This window comes from Crocuta crocuta, unplaced genomic scaffold, assembly GCF_008692635.1.
Source record: "Crocuta crocuta isolate KB4526 unplaced genomic scaffold, BGI_CrCroc_1.0 scaffold64, whole genome shotgun sequence".
Lineage (NCBI taxonomy): Eukaryota > Metazoa > Chordata > Mammalia > Carnivora > Hyaenidae > Crocuta > Crocuta crocuta.
In genome coordinates, this window is record NW_027530640.1 from 10,746,865 (window position 1) to 10,765,268 (window position 18,404).

At 45.3% G+C, this 18,404-nt stretch overlaps 1 protein-coding gene and 1 pseudogene across 4 annotated transcripts; both read right to left on the reverse strand.

Annotated features, from left to right (window-relative positions):
- Positions 1-1,036: 1,036 nt before the first annotated feature.
- Positions 1,037-16,637, reverse strand: GFRA3 (GDNF family receptor alpha 3). 4 transcript variants are annotated; one of them, XM_077768942.1, is made up of 8 exons: positions 16,502-16,637; positions 9,821-10,105; positions 6,331-6,423; positions 4,807-5,119; positions 2,659-2,762; positions 2,296-2,493; positions 1,871-1,959; positions 1,037-1,678 (listed from the first exon to the last, which is right to left on the reverse strand). In XM_077768942.1, the coding sequence occupies exons 1-8, from the start codon at positions 16,626-16,628 to the stop codon at positions 1,589-1,591; spliced, it is 1,299 nt and encodes a 432-aa protein (XP_077625068.1). In that variant the 5' UTR covers positions 16,629-16,637; the 3' UTR covers positions 1,037-1,588. The 4 variants fall into 4 exon arrangements, with proteins under 4 accessions (XP_077625068.1, XP_077625069.1, XP_077625067.1 ...); XM_077768943.1 differs by having other exon boundaries at positions 2,359-2,493; positions 9,821-10,108; XM_077768941.1 differs by having other exon boundaries at positions 9,821-10,108.
- Positions 13,847-14,054, reverse strand: LOC144235410 (copper transport protein ATOX1 pseudogene; annotated as a pseudogene).
- Positions 16,638-18,404: the final 1,767 nt, after the last annotated feature.

The window sequence follows — 18,404 nt, forward strand, 5'->3', positions numbered from 1 at the left end:
GACGTTCAACTGACTAAGCCACCCAGGCGCCCCACAAGTGGGATTTTAAAGAGTATTTTACTTTCTTCTTTATAATTGTCTGTATCGTCCAAATTTTCTACAAAAACCCCACATACTGTATTTGCTAACTTTTCTGAGTTCTTACATTGTGTCAGTTCCAATGCTTTTACATGGACTATCTCATTCCTTATGAAGTGGGCTCTATGCTTTTTCACATTACAGATGTGGATAATGAGGTCTAGAAAGGTTGAGCCCAAGGTCACATAGCTAGTAACTAACAAAGTCAAATGTTGGAAGATCAAATTAATTAATGCATGTACTTGCATGCAGTAGGGGTTCAATAAACGACAGTTATTATTATAATTACTGTACAGCACTTATCACACTTCCTTGTTCTTCTTGTCATGTAGATTCCCCTGCTCTGGTGTGTGAAAGCCTTGAAAACAGTATCTGAATTATTTCCCCAGAATCTCCTGCATCCACCACAGTGCCTTGCTGAGCCAGCACTCATCAGATGCTTATGGAAAGACTGAGTGAATGAATTAATAGACAAATGTCCACAGCTCTATAAATATATTTTCCCAACTAATTTGTTTCCTTATCCCAACAGGATTGTAAATGGAATCGAGTACCAGTCTCTCCTATCCTCTGCCCCTGCCTCCCATCATGGTCTGGAGCAAGCCAATAACACAAGCAGGTGATCAATAAATGCTTTGGTTGACTAGGGATGCTCCCCTCTCAGCTCCTGTGGCAGATCCCAGGCAGTATCCCAGAAATGGCTGGATCTGGGACAGATACCATGTCCAAAGCCTCACAGAAGCTACTTTTTCTTCCAACTCCATGTTAAGTACACAGAGAGGTTGAAAGAATTGCCCGAAGTCACCCAGGAATTGGTGGCAGGGTAAATGTGTCCTGATCCTGGCCTCTACTCTTGTGTCTGTAACACTCCTCATTCTATATAAATTCACAATGAGAGAAAATAGGAAAAGAGCCAAGTTTTAAGTCAAATATTTAATCATGATCCAAGGGGCTGGGGTACTTCAGGACAGTAGCAGGAAGAAAACAAAGCCCAAATGCTCCAGCTCTTGATGCTCAAATGCTTTGAAGGATCCCCAGGTAGGGTAGGCACCAGATTCCTATCCCCTGTTCAGAGGAGGAGGCAAGGGGGTAGGAGTCTTGCACCAGCCTTCCTCACAATGGGGAATGTCATTCTATGCTGCCTCAGAACATCCAGCCCTGCCTACCTGGAGAATGCAATAGAGAATGACTGATTTGTTAGAGTCTGGGTGATTCTGGTGGGCAAGAGGAAGGGATTAGGAGACAGCTTGGTAGAAATGGTCTCCACCAGAAGATATGGCTGAATCATGGTCACCAAATCCTAAGGAAGGACTGTGGAGGGAATGAGAACTCAGCTAGTCAGTTTCTACTATGGTCCCATCTGGAGTCAGCTGGGTATGCAGTATGGATCGAGTGAGGGTTGCCATGTTGTTTATTGCACCTCTTTCCTGATGCTGCTCTTTCCTTACCCCTTGCAGGCTGAAGGTCAGGCTGGTGTGGTAGAGGGGAGAGGGGCCCAGAGGAAGTCCAGCTACCAGAGGCTCAGGAGAAGAATCAAGGTAAGTGTACACAAGAAAAGAGAGGGCACCCAGGGCTGTGGCGTCAGAGCAGGATTTTTGTTCTGTAGAAGAAATGGAATGGAGTCAGCTCCACCCCCTTGGCATCAGTCAAAGCCTGTCCCCCACCCCTGACATGTCCATTAGAGGTGTGTACTGTTCATGACCACAATGAGGTCACCCCCTCTGTCCCCTTGTATGGGTTTCCCCCAGGTAGACCAGTAAAGGTAAGAGGTGCATAATAAAGGAGACCCTACCTTGCGTTCCGTCACGGAAAAGGTAGAGTCTTCCCAGTCCTGGGAGAAGAGTTGGCTATGAAAACGCATCTTAGCTGCAATGGCCTCCACTGAGGAGAGGAGAGAAGGTAAATGGAAGTGGGCATATGCTGGAGATCTCCCAGGCTCCCATGAAAGAAAAGGGAATGTCTCAGGGACCCTGGCATATGGCCAGGATGGATAAAAATGGGATATTTGGGATACTGTCTCATTCCATTTCCTTATTCCTTAAGCTAAAGAGTGTCCCTCGGGGCCAAGACAGGTTGAACAGAAAGCTTGGGGGGTCACCTGGGGGAGTAGGAGAAGGGAGAAAGGCCCAGATTCAAGGGGGAAGTAAACCAATGCTAAGGAGGGGGCTACTCTGTCTGCAGGAGATTGATGGAACCAGTGTGGACCACAGAGCTGACCCTTTTCCTCTCCTTGGGTCCAGCTGATCCAACCAGGGCTGGCAGCAGGTGCAACACACTCACTGAGGCAGGAGTTGTGGGAAAAGGACTCTTCCAGCTGCTCACACTCCTCCTGCAGGTTGCCACTGCCTCGGCAGGTACAGCTTAAGGCAACACTGATGTTGACATTGCTGACAAAGTTGGGAGTCATGGCAGTCCCTGTGGGGTGAAGAAAGGATTGTCAGAACCTAGGCCACCCAAATTTCAACCCCCACTCTCTGCCGCCTGTCTCAGGACCATTTCATTTGGGTTCAGTCTCCAGAGCATTCTCACCTCCAAGACTAGCCACCCTGTGGACTCCCTTCAGATGGCCCCCAGCCTCACCAATCAGCCCCATGTATGCTCGCAGACATCTGGACTGCTCTGTTGCACAGGTCCCTAGGATGTCCAGAGGATGGCAGTGGGTCTGAAAATCCACCAGGCGAGATCTGGAAGAAGGGAAATTTCAAGAGTCCCCATTGAGGGTCTGACCTGCAGCCTTCACCCTTGCTCCCCTTTAGTTGACAGACTCATCTTCATGCCAAATCCTCCTCTGCTTTCAGGGCCTGGTCCAGGGCTTCCCCCTCAGCGAAGCCTGTTCCTGTCACAATTAAGGGCATGATCACCCCAGCCCCAAAGCATGCCGCTCTGAATTTGGACTCCACAATCCCTAGGTATGAGATTTCAGGCAGCTTTTTAAACCTCGGTTTTCTCAACTAAGAATAGAAATGAAGACAGTGCTTCTTCATGGGTTCTTGTGAGAGTTAGATGAGAGACTGCATGTACAGCATTTAGCATAGTGGTTGGTACATATGAAATGTTCATTAAATGTGAGATGATATTATTCACACTGATCCTACAATAGGTAAGGCTGGTTATCTTCAGGTGATGCAATTACAAGTATGTTTTTCTGTATGCATTTCTGCAATTTTCCTTACGGTTTGCCTTTTGTTGAATAGGTGGTTCATTTCTCTGTCTCCCCCAGCCAAATGCAAATTCCACCTAAGTAACTTAGTCATCTAGCCCAGCACTTGTTACAAAATGGTAATAGCTATCAGCACCACAATAGGCAGTCTAGCAGAGCAGTTAGGCCAGATTCCAGGCCAGACTTCCTCACTCCAGACCTTATTCAGTAACCTGACTTATTACCTGGATGAGCCTCAACAAGCTGTTTAAACATTCTCTGCTGTGGTTTCTTCTCTGTAAAGTGCAGATGATTAAAAAATAAATAAATAAATAAGAAAAACAAAAAACCCCAGCACCATCTATCTCACATGGTTCTCATAAGGTTTACATGAGTTAATATATGCTAAGTACCTAAAACAGTACCTAGCCCATAGTAAGTACTCAGTAAGTGTTGGTATTATGGTGATTGAGAGCTTTTAAGTAGTATTTTACAGAAGAAGGAAGTAGAGCATAGAGAGGTTAAACAACCTTGCCCAAGGTTACAGAGAAACAAGGGTTAGAACCAGGCTGCAAAACAAGGTTGGTGTGACTCTCACTGTCAACGAATTCTACTTGAGTGGATGATAACTTCAATTTGGTGAATGTTTTGTCCTGAGAAGGCAAAGGAAAGTCAGGTCAGAATTTCAAATTTTCTGGACAATACCCATCAAATACCTTACCAAAGGTCATATACTTTGATTTGGTAATGGCAGTTGTGGCCACACGTCCTAAGTAATAATTAGATTTGTGCACAAAGATTAAAGAGTTAGAGTGATACTTACTGCATTATTTATAGCAATAAGAAAAGCAACCTAAACATCCAACAATAGAGGAAGGATTAAATAAAGTATGGGGCATCCATAAAATGGAATGCAACATAGGCATTTAAAAATCAAGCTGTCAAAGGATAGTATAAAAGACAAAATAAGCACCACCATTTATTGAACACTTACTCTGCACCAGTAAGCTAAGCACTCTGCATAAATTATGTAATTTAACGCTCACCAGAATCCCATGAGGTCTGTATTTTTATCCCACTTTTTACAGAGGACTAAGAGGAATGTTAGGTTAAATGATGGAATTTTAGGTTAAAGTGACAGGCTCAAAATCACACAGTCCTAGGATTTAAATTCACATCTGTCTGACTTCAGAGCCTGTCTTCACCACTGTTGCATACTGCCTCCACGGAAAAATGCTCAGGAGATATGCACATAAGTGAAAAAAAGCAAGACTATTTCTAGAATATATTTCTAGAATATCCAGTTTTGTTTATGTGTATACAAAAAAGACTGGAAGGAAATACTCCTCAAAGTATGTAGATTATCTTCAGGTGATGAATTCGGAGTACTATTTTATACATTTTTATACTTTCTGAAGTTTTTACACAAAAAAATTTATTTTGATCACAGGGTTTTCAGAAAATACTCTGGGGTTAAGTCAGTCCATGGCTCCTGGGGGGGCAAGCCCAGCCCCACACAGGAAGGCGCCCTGAAGGTGTGGTGTGCACTGCGCCCTCGCCCACACCCAGCCCTCCCGCAACGCCAGCACCTGCACAACGGGTCAGCAACACAGAGGCTCTGCAGCTCCAGGCAGTTGGGGGCCCCAGACGGCAGCGCGCAGCTGGGAGCAATGGTGTTGCGCCGGCGTTGCCCGCAGCCCTGGTCGGTCGGCGCGCAGGGGCACAGCAGCAGGCCCTGAGCGTGGGCCTCCGACGCCTTCTCGAAGAAGGCGCGGAGCTGACGGAGGCAGGTGTCGCGCTGGCAGCGGGACCCCGAGCACGCTTCCCCATAGGCCTTGCGCAGCCGGTCACACTTATCGTTAAGAGTGCACAGCATGGCGAACTTGAGGCACAGGTCTGAGTCTGCGGGGAGAAGGACACCAAGTCACCACTCCTCTCTGCAAACGTGCCGCCCAGTTTTGCTAGGAACCCCTGCAACCCTCCGATTTAACAAGGATGGTGGTGGTGGTAGGAGGAAAGGGAGGACTCCCCAGAATAAGGCCACTGCTAATCCTAGGTGTTTCCTCTACCCCTAAAATATATCTGGTATCTGTGAACTCCCCCATCCTACTCCTCATCTTTCCTAGGTGTTAAAAAAAAAAAAAGAAAAAGGCCACATACATATTTTATACTCATTTATCTAGACTTGAAGCCAGAAACCTCAAAGAACCAAAACCCTTTCCTCACAACTATGCAGTGAGTGAAGTCCAAAACAGATGGAATCAAATTCTATTGAGGATTTTTGTTCGGTTTTGCATCTGTTTGGCCCAGTTTTAATATTACCTGTCTGTCTTTAATGATTGATCTGTGCATAAAAGTTCCCTGTCTCTGAGTTTTGGGAAATTACGGTGATATTTCTATTAACAATATTCTAGCAGTCAGAACAATGGAGTAAATGGAGCAGGTTATTCCCAGATTCCTTATAACTAACAGTTTATGTATAAATCTCTATGCTCTTCTCTCAAAATACTAATTCCAACAGATAGTACTAACTGTACAACAAAGCTCCTATCTTACTCAAAAAGTGAATGTATGTGTGTGTATTCCTTTCCAATTAATACAACAGCCTCGCTTTCCTAAAAAACATGCATTTTAGTCCTTGCCAGACAGATGGCTCCCCACCCTGAGTCCCACGAGGAGTCACATTCTCTCTCACCATTTCCCCGGCCCAACACCTCGCCCATCCCATTAAAATGGTTTGAAAACAAGCAATTTCCTAGTCTTCAGGGACAAAAAGCTACTTTCCTGGCTGCCTCAAATGAGGGTAAATACTTCATTTCAGCATTTTTTTTTTTCTGGGACTGCTGCCACTCCATCAAACACTTTGTAGAGAACCACCTTTTGGAACCAGGAAGCCTTAAAGGCGTCCCTACTAACTATTGCTCTTTGTTGACACATAAGACCACACCACTCCCACAGCTCAGACTCCCACCCCAACACAATGCTTCAGTTAGTTACCTGGCAGGCTAGAACTCTCCCCCTATACAGCCTCTGGCTTGTGTTCCCCAGCAGCCACCCTTCCTTCATGGTCCATGCCCACCCCTCACACCCCAGCCTCAGACTGCCTTCCACACCTGGTTTGAGCATGTTCAGTTTGCTGAGATTCATTTTCCAAGGTTTTCTGGTCACTGTGTCTTCATAGGGAGAGACATCCATTTCATAGTCACCTAGAGACAAGGTGATAAGAATCCTGAGGACCAGACTAGGGGGTGGGGGCAGGAGGGGCTGTGAGCTCCTTAAGGGGATATAACAGGTCTTATAAAGTCATTGCATAGCTCATAGACACGGTAGGTACTCAATCAATGCTGGCTAATAAATCTTATTGGAAGAGAAGGATGAAAGAGTACAAAGTGTCACTCAATATGCCTTTGAGAATGCATCTCTAGGAAGGAAGAAATATGGATGAGGTCAAGCAAATAGGAAAGGATGATCTGGATATTTGGGAAGCCCTGAAAGTTCCCAAGGGAAAAGGTGGGAAGACAAAAGGATCTAGGGAGAAGTCTCTGGGGAAATTCTGAAAGAGAACTGATTAGGATAAGGAGTAGAAAACAGGGGGGAAAAGTGTGGTAAATCGAGTTACTGTTTCCAGTTATTTGATAGCTACCCACCCTGTGAGAGGATTACACACACACACACACACACACACACACCCGACTAAGTTGCCACGTGACTTTCAGGGCCCCTATGAGAGGAGTATACTTCCACACCCTACTGTAAGGATTGCCCATGTGATTTACTTTGTCCTGTGGATTGTGAGCAGAAGTGACATAAATCACATCTGAGCAGAAGCTTTAAGAGCCATCACATGGTGTTCTGCTACTCTTTTCCCTCTGCCAGCCTGGATCATCAAATGAAGAAGACAGGTAGAGCAAAGACAAAACCAGCTCAAGGAAGCCCACAGCAGATGTGTAACATGAACAAAAATTTAATTTTTGTTGTGGGAGGCCAGATATGTGGGGGTTGGTTGGTTATTACTGCAGCATAGCCTGGCAAATTCTTATTAAAAATGTAATCGGTGGGGTGCCTGGGTGGCTCAGTCGGTTAAGCATCCGACTCTTGATCTCAGCTCAGGTCTGGAACTCAGGGTCATGTTGGGGTCCACACTGGGCGTGGAGCCTACTTAAAAAAATAAATCAAGTAAAAATTAAAATTAAAAAATTGTAATTGGTATCTAGAAATGGAATGCTGTAGTAACAAAAAAAAATCTAACATGTACAGTATTGGCTTTGGGACTGGGCAGTGAGGGGATGGTGTATAAGATGTTCTGAGGTATGAAAAATGGCAGTCCTCAATATGCAGTGGGAAAGCATTTGGGAAAATTGTTGCCTGCAATAACTTGGAAGGAAGATGTTATACTGAATGAGCTTGTGCTTTAAGGGAAAGAAGCTGAGAAGCAGAAGATTACTAGTATGACTGAAACAAATTTTTTTTCTTGAATGTTTATTTTTGAGAGAGAGAGAGTATGTGAGTAGAGGAGGGGCAGAGAGAGAGGGAGACACAGAATCTGAAGCAGGCTCGAAGCTCTCAGCTGTTCTGAGCTGTCAGCACAGAGCCTGACATGGGGCCTTAACTCACGGACCTTGAGATCATGATCTGAGCCCAAGACAGACACTTACCCGACTGAGCCACCCAGGTGCCCCTTTACTAGTATGTCTTGATTGCTATTGGCTGCATTTTGGAAGGTACTAAAAGAAAGATAAAAGCTCAGAGAATTGATCGGTTTGCAAGTAGAAAGGAAAAAGAAAAGAAAGAACCCAGAAATTCCAGGATTTGCAGAATTAAGAGATGGAACTGCTTTTCATATTCAAACGTTAAAAGATAAAATTGAAAAAATGCTTTGAGTAATAAGGTCCATTAAGACTCAGCCTTGGGGCAAAGACCAATTCAAGTACATGGCTATCATACCCATATGGAGATCTCTCAATGATTAAGATGGTATAAATTTTGCCAGTTAGACAAATACACTCAGGGGGAAAAAAAAAAAAAACTAGGGTAGTGGCTCTCCCTCTGATAAGAGCAAGATATTTCTAATTAGGTCTAGAAAGAGATATGTCTTGAAAAGAATTATAGGGAAGGCTACTGGCACCAGAGGTGACAGAAATCAAAGATTAAAAAAAAAAAAAGCAATTATGTTTTGGGAGAGTTGTACTGCTAACAGCCACCACCAGCCAGGATTCAAATAGACACTATTGGAGACTTAAAATGCCCAAACATTTCTCAGGTAGGAAGCAAGCTAAGAATGTTGTTCACTCCTCAAAGAGGAGAGAGTCTCCAATATCCTTCTCAGATGTGCCCAAAGAAACCTGCCAGAGGTAGAAGGCTGGGCCAAGAGCCCTGGCCTGTTATCTTTTTAACAGTAGATAAATCAGCTCTCCCAGGGAGCAAAACAAAGCCTTATAAAAGAGCAATTCCTACTCCCAGGGAAGAAGGCCCTTAAACAACAATGTGTACAGAGAACTTCAGAACAGCTGTGAAGCCATGTCTGCTGTGTGCTTCCCATTTCTCCCCTTTGTGAGAGTGTTTGTTGTGGCTCTCCAGTTCCTGTTCCATTGATGTATACTGAGAATATGTTGGAGGCAGGCAGATGGCTTGTCCTTTTTGTCCACAGGTATCTAGATCAAGAGGAGTTCTATCCACACCTGACAAGAAATTATCACAAGATCCTAGACTGGGAGGCTGAAGTACTACCTGGATAGAACTCTTACGTTTCCACATTTGTTGCCATGTGATTTTCAGAGTCTCCTGTGGGAACAGTATACTTCCCCCCAACAGGGATTCAGGCTTGGCCATGTGATCTGCTTTGTTCGTGGAACATAAGCGTAAGTATTTTATGTAACATCTGAGTAGCTTTTAAAGGCAGCATCTGCTTCTGCCATTACTCATTCCCTCTGCCATGAGAAAAGAACATCCCAGGGGGAGGCTGTACCTTCAGCAGGGATCCCAGAATGAAGAAGATACATGAAACAGTTAACACAGAACATAACACAAAACAAAAAACCTGTTTTACAAATCACTGTTTTGTTACAGCAGCACAGTCCAGTAAAAGCTGATAATACAGAGAGGGGTCTCTGGAAAGAGTCAGGGGAAGCTCCTCTCTTTGGCTCTTCCAGTCCCTTCTCTCTTACTGTCTTCTGTCTGGTTAACGAGTATCCTTTCTGTTAAAGGCAGGACCAGGATGCTCCTTCCTACTCTCTCTGAATTTATGGATTACGTTGAATTTGGAATCTGTGTACAGGTTAAGACCATTTTCCTCCACCTTTTCTCCATATACTTCTGTCCCAGGAGCTCCCCAGGATGGGCCTCAGTCTGGTTCAAAGCTCTGCCAAGAGGCAGCTACATGTTGCCAAGTAGGAAAGGGGGAAGTAGGGAGACGAGAGGGTAGCATTGTAGGGGCCCAAAAGAATACTGCCAATTCCTCCCTCTACTTCTTATTTATGTCAAGGGCAAAACTTCATTACCATCTCAGCCAGAATCTACCATGCAGCCTATATCCTGCAGAATTAAACAATCACCCCACAAGAGTCATCTTCCTTAGTTTAGTCCACTCTTTGAGGGGGGCCTCACCAAGGCTGCGGGCAAGGTGAACGGTCCAGTAAATGTCCAGGCAGGCAACTTGGTTCTTCATGCGCCGATGGCATGTGCAGTTCATCAGAGAGCTATTCCTGAGGTGCTGTGCTGCCTCCCTGCAGTCCTCAGGGACCAAAAGCTCCTGTGTGGGTGACGGGGTGCTTATACTAGAGGTGCAGGAATTCAGGTGGTGGAAGGCAGCACTGCAAACAGGATCAACCTGACACTTCCTCTTGGCCTGAATACAGCTGTTCACGAGCCGGCCCTCTGTGGGGAGAGGGTCTGCTGTGGAGGAAGAGAGACCAGGTGAGGCTCACATAAAGTCAAAGTAGATGCATGGGAGTAACAAGCTGTGAGGTAGAGTAGAGGAGAATTCAAGATCAAAGTCTTTGGGTGGCAGAGGCCTTTAGGAGAAAAGCCCAGCAGGAGTAAAGAATCTGCAGCTGTCACAATCTGGACAGAATAGATGAGGCCCAAGGAGAGGTGGATTTGAAGAGAGGCTGCTCAGCCTCCTGAGAAAAGGAGGGGGAACTGTTGCCTGAAGCTGAGCCTGATGACCCTGCCAGGCACAGGGAAGAGCCCCCTTGGCACAGCAATGCACGTGCAGGGCCAGTATAATAACCAGAGAGTTGACAATGTGCATGGGAGTGCTAAATGAGAGTCAGCGACAACTCTGAGGCTTCCATTAAAAGTCACTTTACAATACCTTTACGGGAGAACTGTTTGGTGTTGGTGTTGGGGAACTTTTGCTGATTCCATCACCAAGAATACTGATGTTCATTGTAGGTTGGCCTAGAGGATCTTCCCTACATCCTAGGACTTAGCATCCCTGTCAAAGGGTAACAAAACACCGTCATGATGCCAGTTTTGCAAGGCAAAACATCTAGGAGTCATTTTTAATTCTCCTCTTTCCTCATATCCTAGGTTCAATCCAACAAGTCCTGCCAATATCAGGAAGCTGTCCACCTCTCTCCACACCTATCACCACTTCTTAGCTCAAACCACCATCAGCTCTTGTCTGAACCACTTATTGGTAGACTCCTTATTGGTCTCCCTGATTCCATCCTCTAAATTCATTCTCCCTTACCATTCAGCCATATTTTTTGTTTGTTTTCTAGCTTTAGTGAGCTTTAATGGACATACAACATCGTGTAAGTTTTAGGTGGGCAACGTGATGATATGATTTACATATATAGTGAAGTGATCAACACAATAAGATTAGTTAATACATCTTTTACCTCACATAACTACCATTTTGTTGATGCAGCCATCTTTTTATTTAATGTTTATTTTTGAGTGAGAGAGAGCAAGCAAGCACACAAGCAGGGGAGGGGTAGAGAGAGAGTGAGACACAGAATACAAAGCAGGCTCCAGGCTCAAAACTGTCAGCATAGAGCCCGACCTGGGGCTCGAAATTACGAACTGCGAGATCATGACCTGAGCTGAAGTTGGCCCTTAACTGAGCCACCTATGGGCCCCGCATCCATCTTTTTTAATGATTTTTTTTTTTTTAATGTTGGAAAGCATTTTCATTGAGGTAAAATTCATGCAACATACAGTTAACCACCTTAAAGGGCATAATTAAGTGGCATTCAGTGCATTCATAGTGTTGTACAACCATTACTTCTAATTCCAATATATTTTCATTACCCCAAAAGGAAACCTGTACTCACTAAATAGTCACTCTCCCTATTCTCACCCCTCTAGTCTCCGGCAACCAGTAATCTATTTTGTCTCTACAGATTTACCTATTCTAGATATTTCATGTAAATGGAATCATAAAATATGTAATCTTTTGTATCTGGTTTCTTTCACCTAACATATTGCTTTTTTAAAAAGTTTTATTTATTTTGAGAGAGCACACACATGCACAAGCAGGAGAGGGGCAGAGAGAGAGGAAGAGAGAGAATCTCAAGCAAGTTTAACCACAATGAAGACCCTGATCCGTTGCTTGAACCCATAAACTATGAAACCATGAGCTGAGCCAAAATCAAAAGTCGGATGCTTAACCGACTGAGCCACCAAAGTGCCCCTAACATACTACTTTTGGAGGCTCATCCACATTACAGCAGGTATCAGTACTTCATTCTTTTATGGATAATATTTCATTGTATGGATATTCCATATTTCATTTACCAATACATCAGTTGATGGACATTTGGGCTGTTTCCGTGCTTTGGTTATTGTGAATAATGCTTGTGTGAACATTCATGTACGAGTATTTGCAACAATCTAGTTTAGGAGTGCCAGGGTGACTCAGTTGGTTAAGCATCTGACTTCGGCTCAGGTCATGATCTCACAGCTCTTGAGTTGGAGCCTTGCATCAGGCTTTGTGTTGTCAGCTCAGAGCCTGGAACCTGCTTCAGATTCTGTCTCTCTCTCTGCTCTCCCCCAACCCCCACCTCCACCCCAACCCTGTCACTCTCTATCCTTCAAAAATAAACATTAAAAATTAGATTAGGATCTAGTTTATATGCTCTGGTTTACAAACTCTTGTAAAAGCTGGTCCCTGCTTGCTCACTTACCTAACCTTACCTCCCAGCCCTCTCCTCCTCTCCCACTTTCTTTTACCCACACTTGCCTTCCTTCTGTTGCTACTGAACAAAACAAGTCTGTGTCAACCTTAGCATTTTTGCCCTAACCTTTCTTTTTGCTTGGAATGTTCTTCCCCCTGATCTTCACATGGCTGGCCCCTTCTGGTAATTCAGTTCTTGGCCTAAATGTCATCGCAGAAAGGCCATCCTCAACCAACCAATGTAAAATAACTCCCTAGCTACTCTACCACATCGTTACACCAATTCTCTGCATAGCACTTATCATCACTTAATTTTTTTAACTTGACTTTTCATTATCTCCCCCTCTGGACTTCCACATCTATCTTATCACTGCTCTGTTGCCAGTGCCTTGAACAGTGCTGGTTCTTTATGAGCTCCTACTATTTAAAAAATAACCAGGTTCGCCTGCGTGGTTCAGTTGGTTAAGTGTCCAACTCTTGGTTTCGGCTCAGGTAATGATCTCAACAGTTTCGTCTGTTCTGGCTGTGTTGGGCTTTGCACTTGCAGCATAGAACCTGCTAGGGATTCAGTCTCTCTCCCTCATTCTCTGCTCCTCCCCCACTAGTGCTGTCTGTTTCTCTTAAAATAATGAATAAACTTAACCAAATAATAGAGAAGTCCTATGAGCCACCTCTCTAACTTCTCTGAGCCCCTTCCCTCTGTTTAAAATCAGAGTGCCAAAATTAGGAAAGGCTTAAAGTTTAGTTAGTCCAAACTTCTCTTTCAAACAATAATTAAATAGATTACTTATTAAAATGAAGATTTCTGACCCTATCCCAGAAATACTGAATCAGAATCTGTGGTGATAATGCCTGGGAATCTGAATTTTAGCAAGTTCACCGGAAAATATGATGCATCCCAAAGTTTGAGAAAAGCATAGACAAAAGCAGGACCAGTAGTATAGATTTCACCTTTTGCTTCAGGACCCAATATGCTTCACCATGGCATTGTTACTCTTTTTATTGACATTTTTGATATTTTGCTCCTCATGGATTTTAGTGGGTAACATTGACTTTGATTTTTAGTATATGTGCTGCCGAAGCAAGCACTGATTTTAATTTTTTTTCTTGACAGACAGAGAGGACACAAGTGAGCAAGAGATGTTGGGGAGGAGAGGGGATCCTACAGGGGCAGAGAGAGAGAAGTGGGGCTCAACCGAATGGGGCTCCTGTTTACCCAGAGTGGAACTTGAACTCACAAACCGTGAGATCATCACAAGAGCCAAAGTCAGATGCCTAAATGACTAAGCCACCCAGGTGCCTATGTCAGCACTGATCCCCCCCACCTCCCAATAAAGGGGCTCATTTTTATTGCAGGGAAGCTAGGGAGAGGCCGGGCAAGTGAGGGTCTCTGTAGGAACTCCCATTGCTGAGTAGGACTGCCAGGCCCCAGGCCTGTCTGAAAGGCAGGAGATGATCAGCGGCCAGTCCCCTTTGGTCCATCTTGGGCCCAAGGATCCAGGCCCTCGCTACTTAGGGCGGAGGTAGGAAACAGCTTTTCCTGCTTTTCCCACAGTCTCCAGCAGAAGGTCCATGCTGTGCTCGAGATGATGCAAATCTTCTTCTTGGGCAGGTCAATGTCGAACTCAACTCTTCCCAGCTTGCTGAGCACCCGACTGACTGCATTAGAGCAGCCTTCACAGGTCTCATGTCTACAGAGAACTCGTGCTTTGGCATGACTGTGGATGTGGTGGTGGCTGCAGTGGTGATGCCTCTGATTTTGATTTTTTTTTAATTTTTAATACTTATGGTTTGATAAATAAATCAAAAGAGAGAGATAGATAACAAGCAGGTGAGGGGCAGAGAGAGAGGGACAGGATTTGAAGCAGGCTCTGTGCTGAGAGCAGAGAGTCCGATATGGGGCTTGAACTTCGAACTCATGAACAGTTGAGATCATGGCCTGAGCCAAAGTCGGACCCTTAAACAACTGGACCACTCAGGTGCCCCCCTGATTTTTATTTTTTAAAAATACTGCATTAAGGAACATCTGGCTGGCTCAGTTGGTGGAAAATGTGACTCTTTTGTTCTCGGGATTTGAGTTTGAGACCCACATTTGGTGTAAAGATTACCTAAAATAATTTTTAAAATCTTAAATAATATATTGCATTAAAATAGTCTTTATCTTGAATACTGTTTGAATGGCACTCCCTACACTCACTCACCTTAGTCCCAGTTTTGCCTAGGACAATTTACTTCACTTTCTAGATCTTATTTTCCCAAATGCCAGGTGTGGAATTTGGATTAAACCAATGTTTCTCAATGGAGGGCTAGGAAAGATGAAGGTCAGGCCCCTTCCAGGGGTTTATCAGAATTCCCAAAGGTAATGGGGTGGTTCAAAAAAGCATATTTGATCATCATATACGTGGAAGATTAAAAAACACTTTGAAAACTTCAAAAACATATTTAGGGAAGGCATGAGAGATTTATCTTTACCAGAAGAGAAACACCGATTTAAACAGTTTAAGAAGGGGAAGGGAAGGAAAAACAAGATAACAGAGAGGGAGGCAAAACATAAGAGATTCTTAAAGATAGAGAACAAACTAAGGGTTGGGGGTGGGGATGGGCCAAATGGGTGATGGGCATGAAGGAGGCATTTGTTGAAATGAGCACTGGGTGTTGTATGTTAAGTGATGAATCATTAAATTCTACTCCTAAAACCATTATTACACTACATGTTAACTAACTTGGATTTAAATAAAATTAAAACAATAAATAAATAAATAAATAATATTCACCAATTTTAAATAAAACAGATTGAAAAACATTAAGTGTTTAAGATGTTACTGCTGGCCTGTACCCAAAAGTGCTTGCTGAAAGAAATGTAGCAAGTCCAAGCGTCACTGCTTAAATTGGACTAAATATTGAGTCAGGGGAATTTTCAAAAGTAAAACTCTCTAATTTCTTAGCTGACAGTTCACAGAGTCTGAACAATGGTGGATTTAGGGGCAACTGCAGCTCAACAAAAGAAGGTAGGGGCAATGTTAAAGTTCATCATAACAGGGTGGGACTTGTTCCACTTTAATTGGTTGTGAAGGTGTTTAAGGTTTCTGCCTAATCTTGACATGCAGCCATACTGTCAGGGTTACTGAAATTTTCTGGGCAGTCAAATCAGATTGGTAATAACTTGCTGCCCTGATTTACTGATGGAGTCAGTCTGGACAGACCAGTCCTTTCCCTCCTTCCTTCCACATCTGTTTTGAAGCCAAGACTTCACATATACAGTATTTCATTCCTTCAGTGACTACTTTGTGGACTGAGGTGACTGGTCCATGTGTGGTCTCTGCCTCAGGATTTCCTCCACTCAGGCTCTGGGCAGGAGTCCCACAATGAGATTTCCATGCACCCATCCCACTCCAAAGGTCATGGACATGTTCCCTGGGATCTTGGATCCAAGGCGACCCTTCTCTCTGGGGCAATAGCATTGTTCACAAACCAGGCCTTGAACTATAGATTCTACAAAATATTTATTGTGTATCTATAATAGAACAAGGCATGTGCTGAGCCATCTTCCCCAATAGGGAGTTTTTGACCATGATTAAAATGAAAAAGTATGTTCTGAAGGGGATTGGGGTGTAAGTTGGCGGTGAGAAATATTCTCAAATAATGTTAAGTTCTGGCAGCAGTTTACAACCCTACTCTGTGACAAGTCAGTTTTAACAAAAACTTCTTTCTTCATCCTACCTACTGTTCACTTCCCCAGACCTTACAGAGAGTGAAGAGTTGAAGCCCATGTGGAGCAAATGGCACTCCAGCCTCTGATTCTCCCCGCCTCCTCGAGATGCTGTCGTGGAAGTGGCCTGGCTGCGATAGTTCTGTGTCTGTGTAGGCGCATCTCAAAAGAGGAAAGTGGGGGAATGGGGAGGAAGGGGATGAGGAGATGCTTGGGAGTCCTGGCCATCACTGGCATTCAATATACAACAGTTCAAAGACTGTATTAGGAATGGAAGGTAGCCCCTTCCTGGCACCCAGGGCTTCCTTCCTCGAATGGACGCTTGGGACGGCGGCGATGCGGTGTCTGAGCTCCCTGTGGACAACTGTGACCACAGCACCCCACCCGTACGCTCCTCTCCTTTCCCCCTAATGCCCCGGTGTAGCAGCCTCGCGTACGCACAGACGACACTCACCGGCTCCCAGCGGAAGCGGTGCCAGCAGCAACAGCAGTAGCAGGAGTAAAGGCAGCAGTGGTCCCGGGTTAGGAGGGCGCGCCATGGCTCTGTCCGCACGCCGGCCGTCGGCTCCTGGAGGCTGCATGCCCGCAAGAGCGCCGCGCTCCCCTAGCTCCGNACCGCCGACCGCCGCCGCCTCCAGCCCTTCCGCGCGGCTCCGATACTCTCCCACCAGGGTCCTGGGCGCCGCCCTCAACTCCGAAGCGCGCGGACGCACCACGCCGCTTCTACTCTATCGGGAAGACGGCGAGCGTGGGGGTGAGCAAGGGCATGCGCCCGGCTTCCGCCTGCCAGAGGGTGCGCTAACCGAACCGGCCCACCACGTGTCCCCCCACTGTCCTCTTCGCTTTGAGGAGCACTTCTGCCCAATACAATCGTGGTAGCTGCAGCTGGAGACTCGCCCTATCAGGGGTTCAAGTATTAAAAAAAAAAAAAAAAAAGCGCACCATTTCTGTTTCTGGACCCCGCAACCCCACCCCTTCCAGGAAACACAAGTGAAATCTTGCAGCAAAACCTGAACAGCACCAGAACACTCAATAGTATTTTTTCTCCCTCACTTAGAATTTGCACAACTTTGCCTCCATTTCCCCTTGTAAGTATCTTCAAGAGTAAAGGTTGGGCTGTTATCATTAACCCCGTGACTCTGCAAAGATGGGTCCCAGACAGGTGAAATGGCTGTGCCGAGGACAGTCTTGAGGCCAGATGCCAGGACTTCTGCCAGACTAGCCTCCTCCAAAATTCAACCCCTTCACTGTCATGAGGGAGGGTGGAAGGATTAGCCCTCCTCAGATTAGAGATTTCCCTGGAGATAAGATAGGATCCCTAAGGAAGGTGCTAGAGAGATCATTTAGCAGCCTCCTCATTTTCAGGTGATGTTTCTGAAAGCAACCTACTCTATCAAGAGTAAACAGCGAGGTAGAAACACAGCTGTGCCCAGAGCCCAGGATTTCTACCCACAAGGCTAAGGGTATTTGTTGAACCTAGGGTTGATTCCCACCTGCTCCCAGGGTAAATAGAGGCACAATGACTTGGAAGAATAACCAAGCAATGCTTAGAAAGAGAAAGAACGGGATAATGAAAGGAAGTGGCGGGTTTTGTCCCCTAACCCTGCAGCCCAAGCCCTCTCCTCACTCCACAGAGGCCTGGCAGAGGGCCAGAAGAAGGGGATCAAGAAATGCAATATAAACCTCTGAGATTTATTGGCTGCTGCTTCTGAATATGGCCATCCTGCTGTGGCCTCTGGGGGGCATTTGCAGATGTAATCAGCCGAGAAAGAGAGTCATTCCAGCCAGGGGTGTAAATCACCCTTCACAAAGCTAGGAGAGAGACATGTGGCCCCAGATAAGGATGAAGAGATGTGGCCTCTCGTGCCCTTTCCTCCCTTCGCCTGCCCAAGGGGAGCTGGTTCCTGAGCTATAATGCACTTTAAATGGAGTTTGTGCTCCATTTTAATCTCTATCTGCCCTGTCAGTCTTCCAGGAGAGCTGTGAAAATGAACATCTGGCTACTCAGCTTTTGTAAAGGGCCTGTTTTCCCCCATTGCCATACTACCTCCCTGTACCTTCTCCTCCAGTGAGGTTAGAAAGCTGTAGTTGGGGACTGATATCCCCTGTCCACTCCACTCTGGCAATAGTTTCAAAATGGGATCTACAAAAAGTAACAATTTCAGATGGTTAGGATGCTAGAAAAGGGCTGAGACTGATGAATCAACAGAGTTGGGGGGGGTGTTGTGTGTCAAGGGGTGTCCCCTCTGCTCTCCCCCCTCCTTCAGCAACCAAGCCCGATCAAGTTTGGGTAGGAGGACAAGCTGGGGAAAGGCATTTCCTCAGGAGGCCTACTCTTAAGCGTCTACTCAGTGCCA

Bases quoted from the DNA above. Each gene is read 5' to 3' on its own strand.
- GFRA3 (XM_077768941.1), bottom strand. From the start codon at position 16,628: ATGCAGCCTCCAGGAGCCGACGGCCGGCGTGCGGACAGAGCCATGGCG. The intron at 10,109-16,501 runs GTGAGTGTCGTC...CTTCCTCCACAG, and splicing joins ACCGCTTCCGCTGGGAGCCG to CAGACCCTCTCCCCACAGAG. The intron at 5,120-6,330 runs GTGTGGAAGGCA...TTCTCCCCGCAG, and splicing joins ACTGAACATGCTCAAACCAG to ACTCAGACCTGTGCCTCAAG.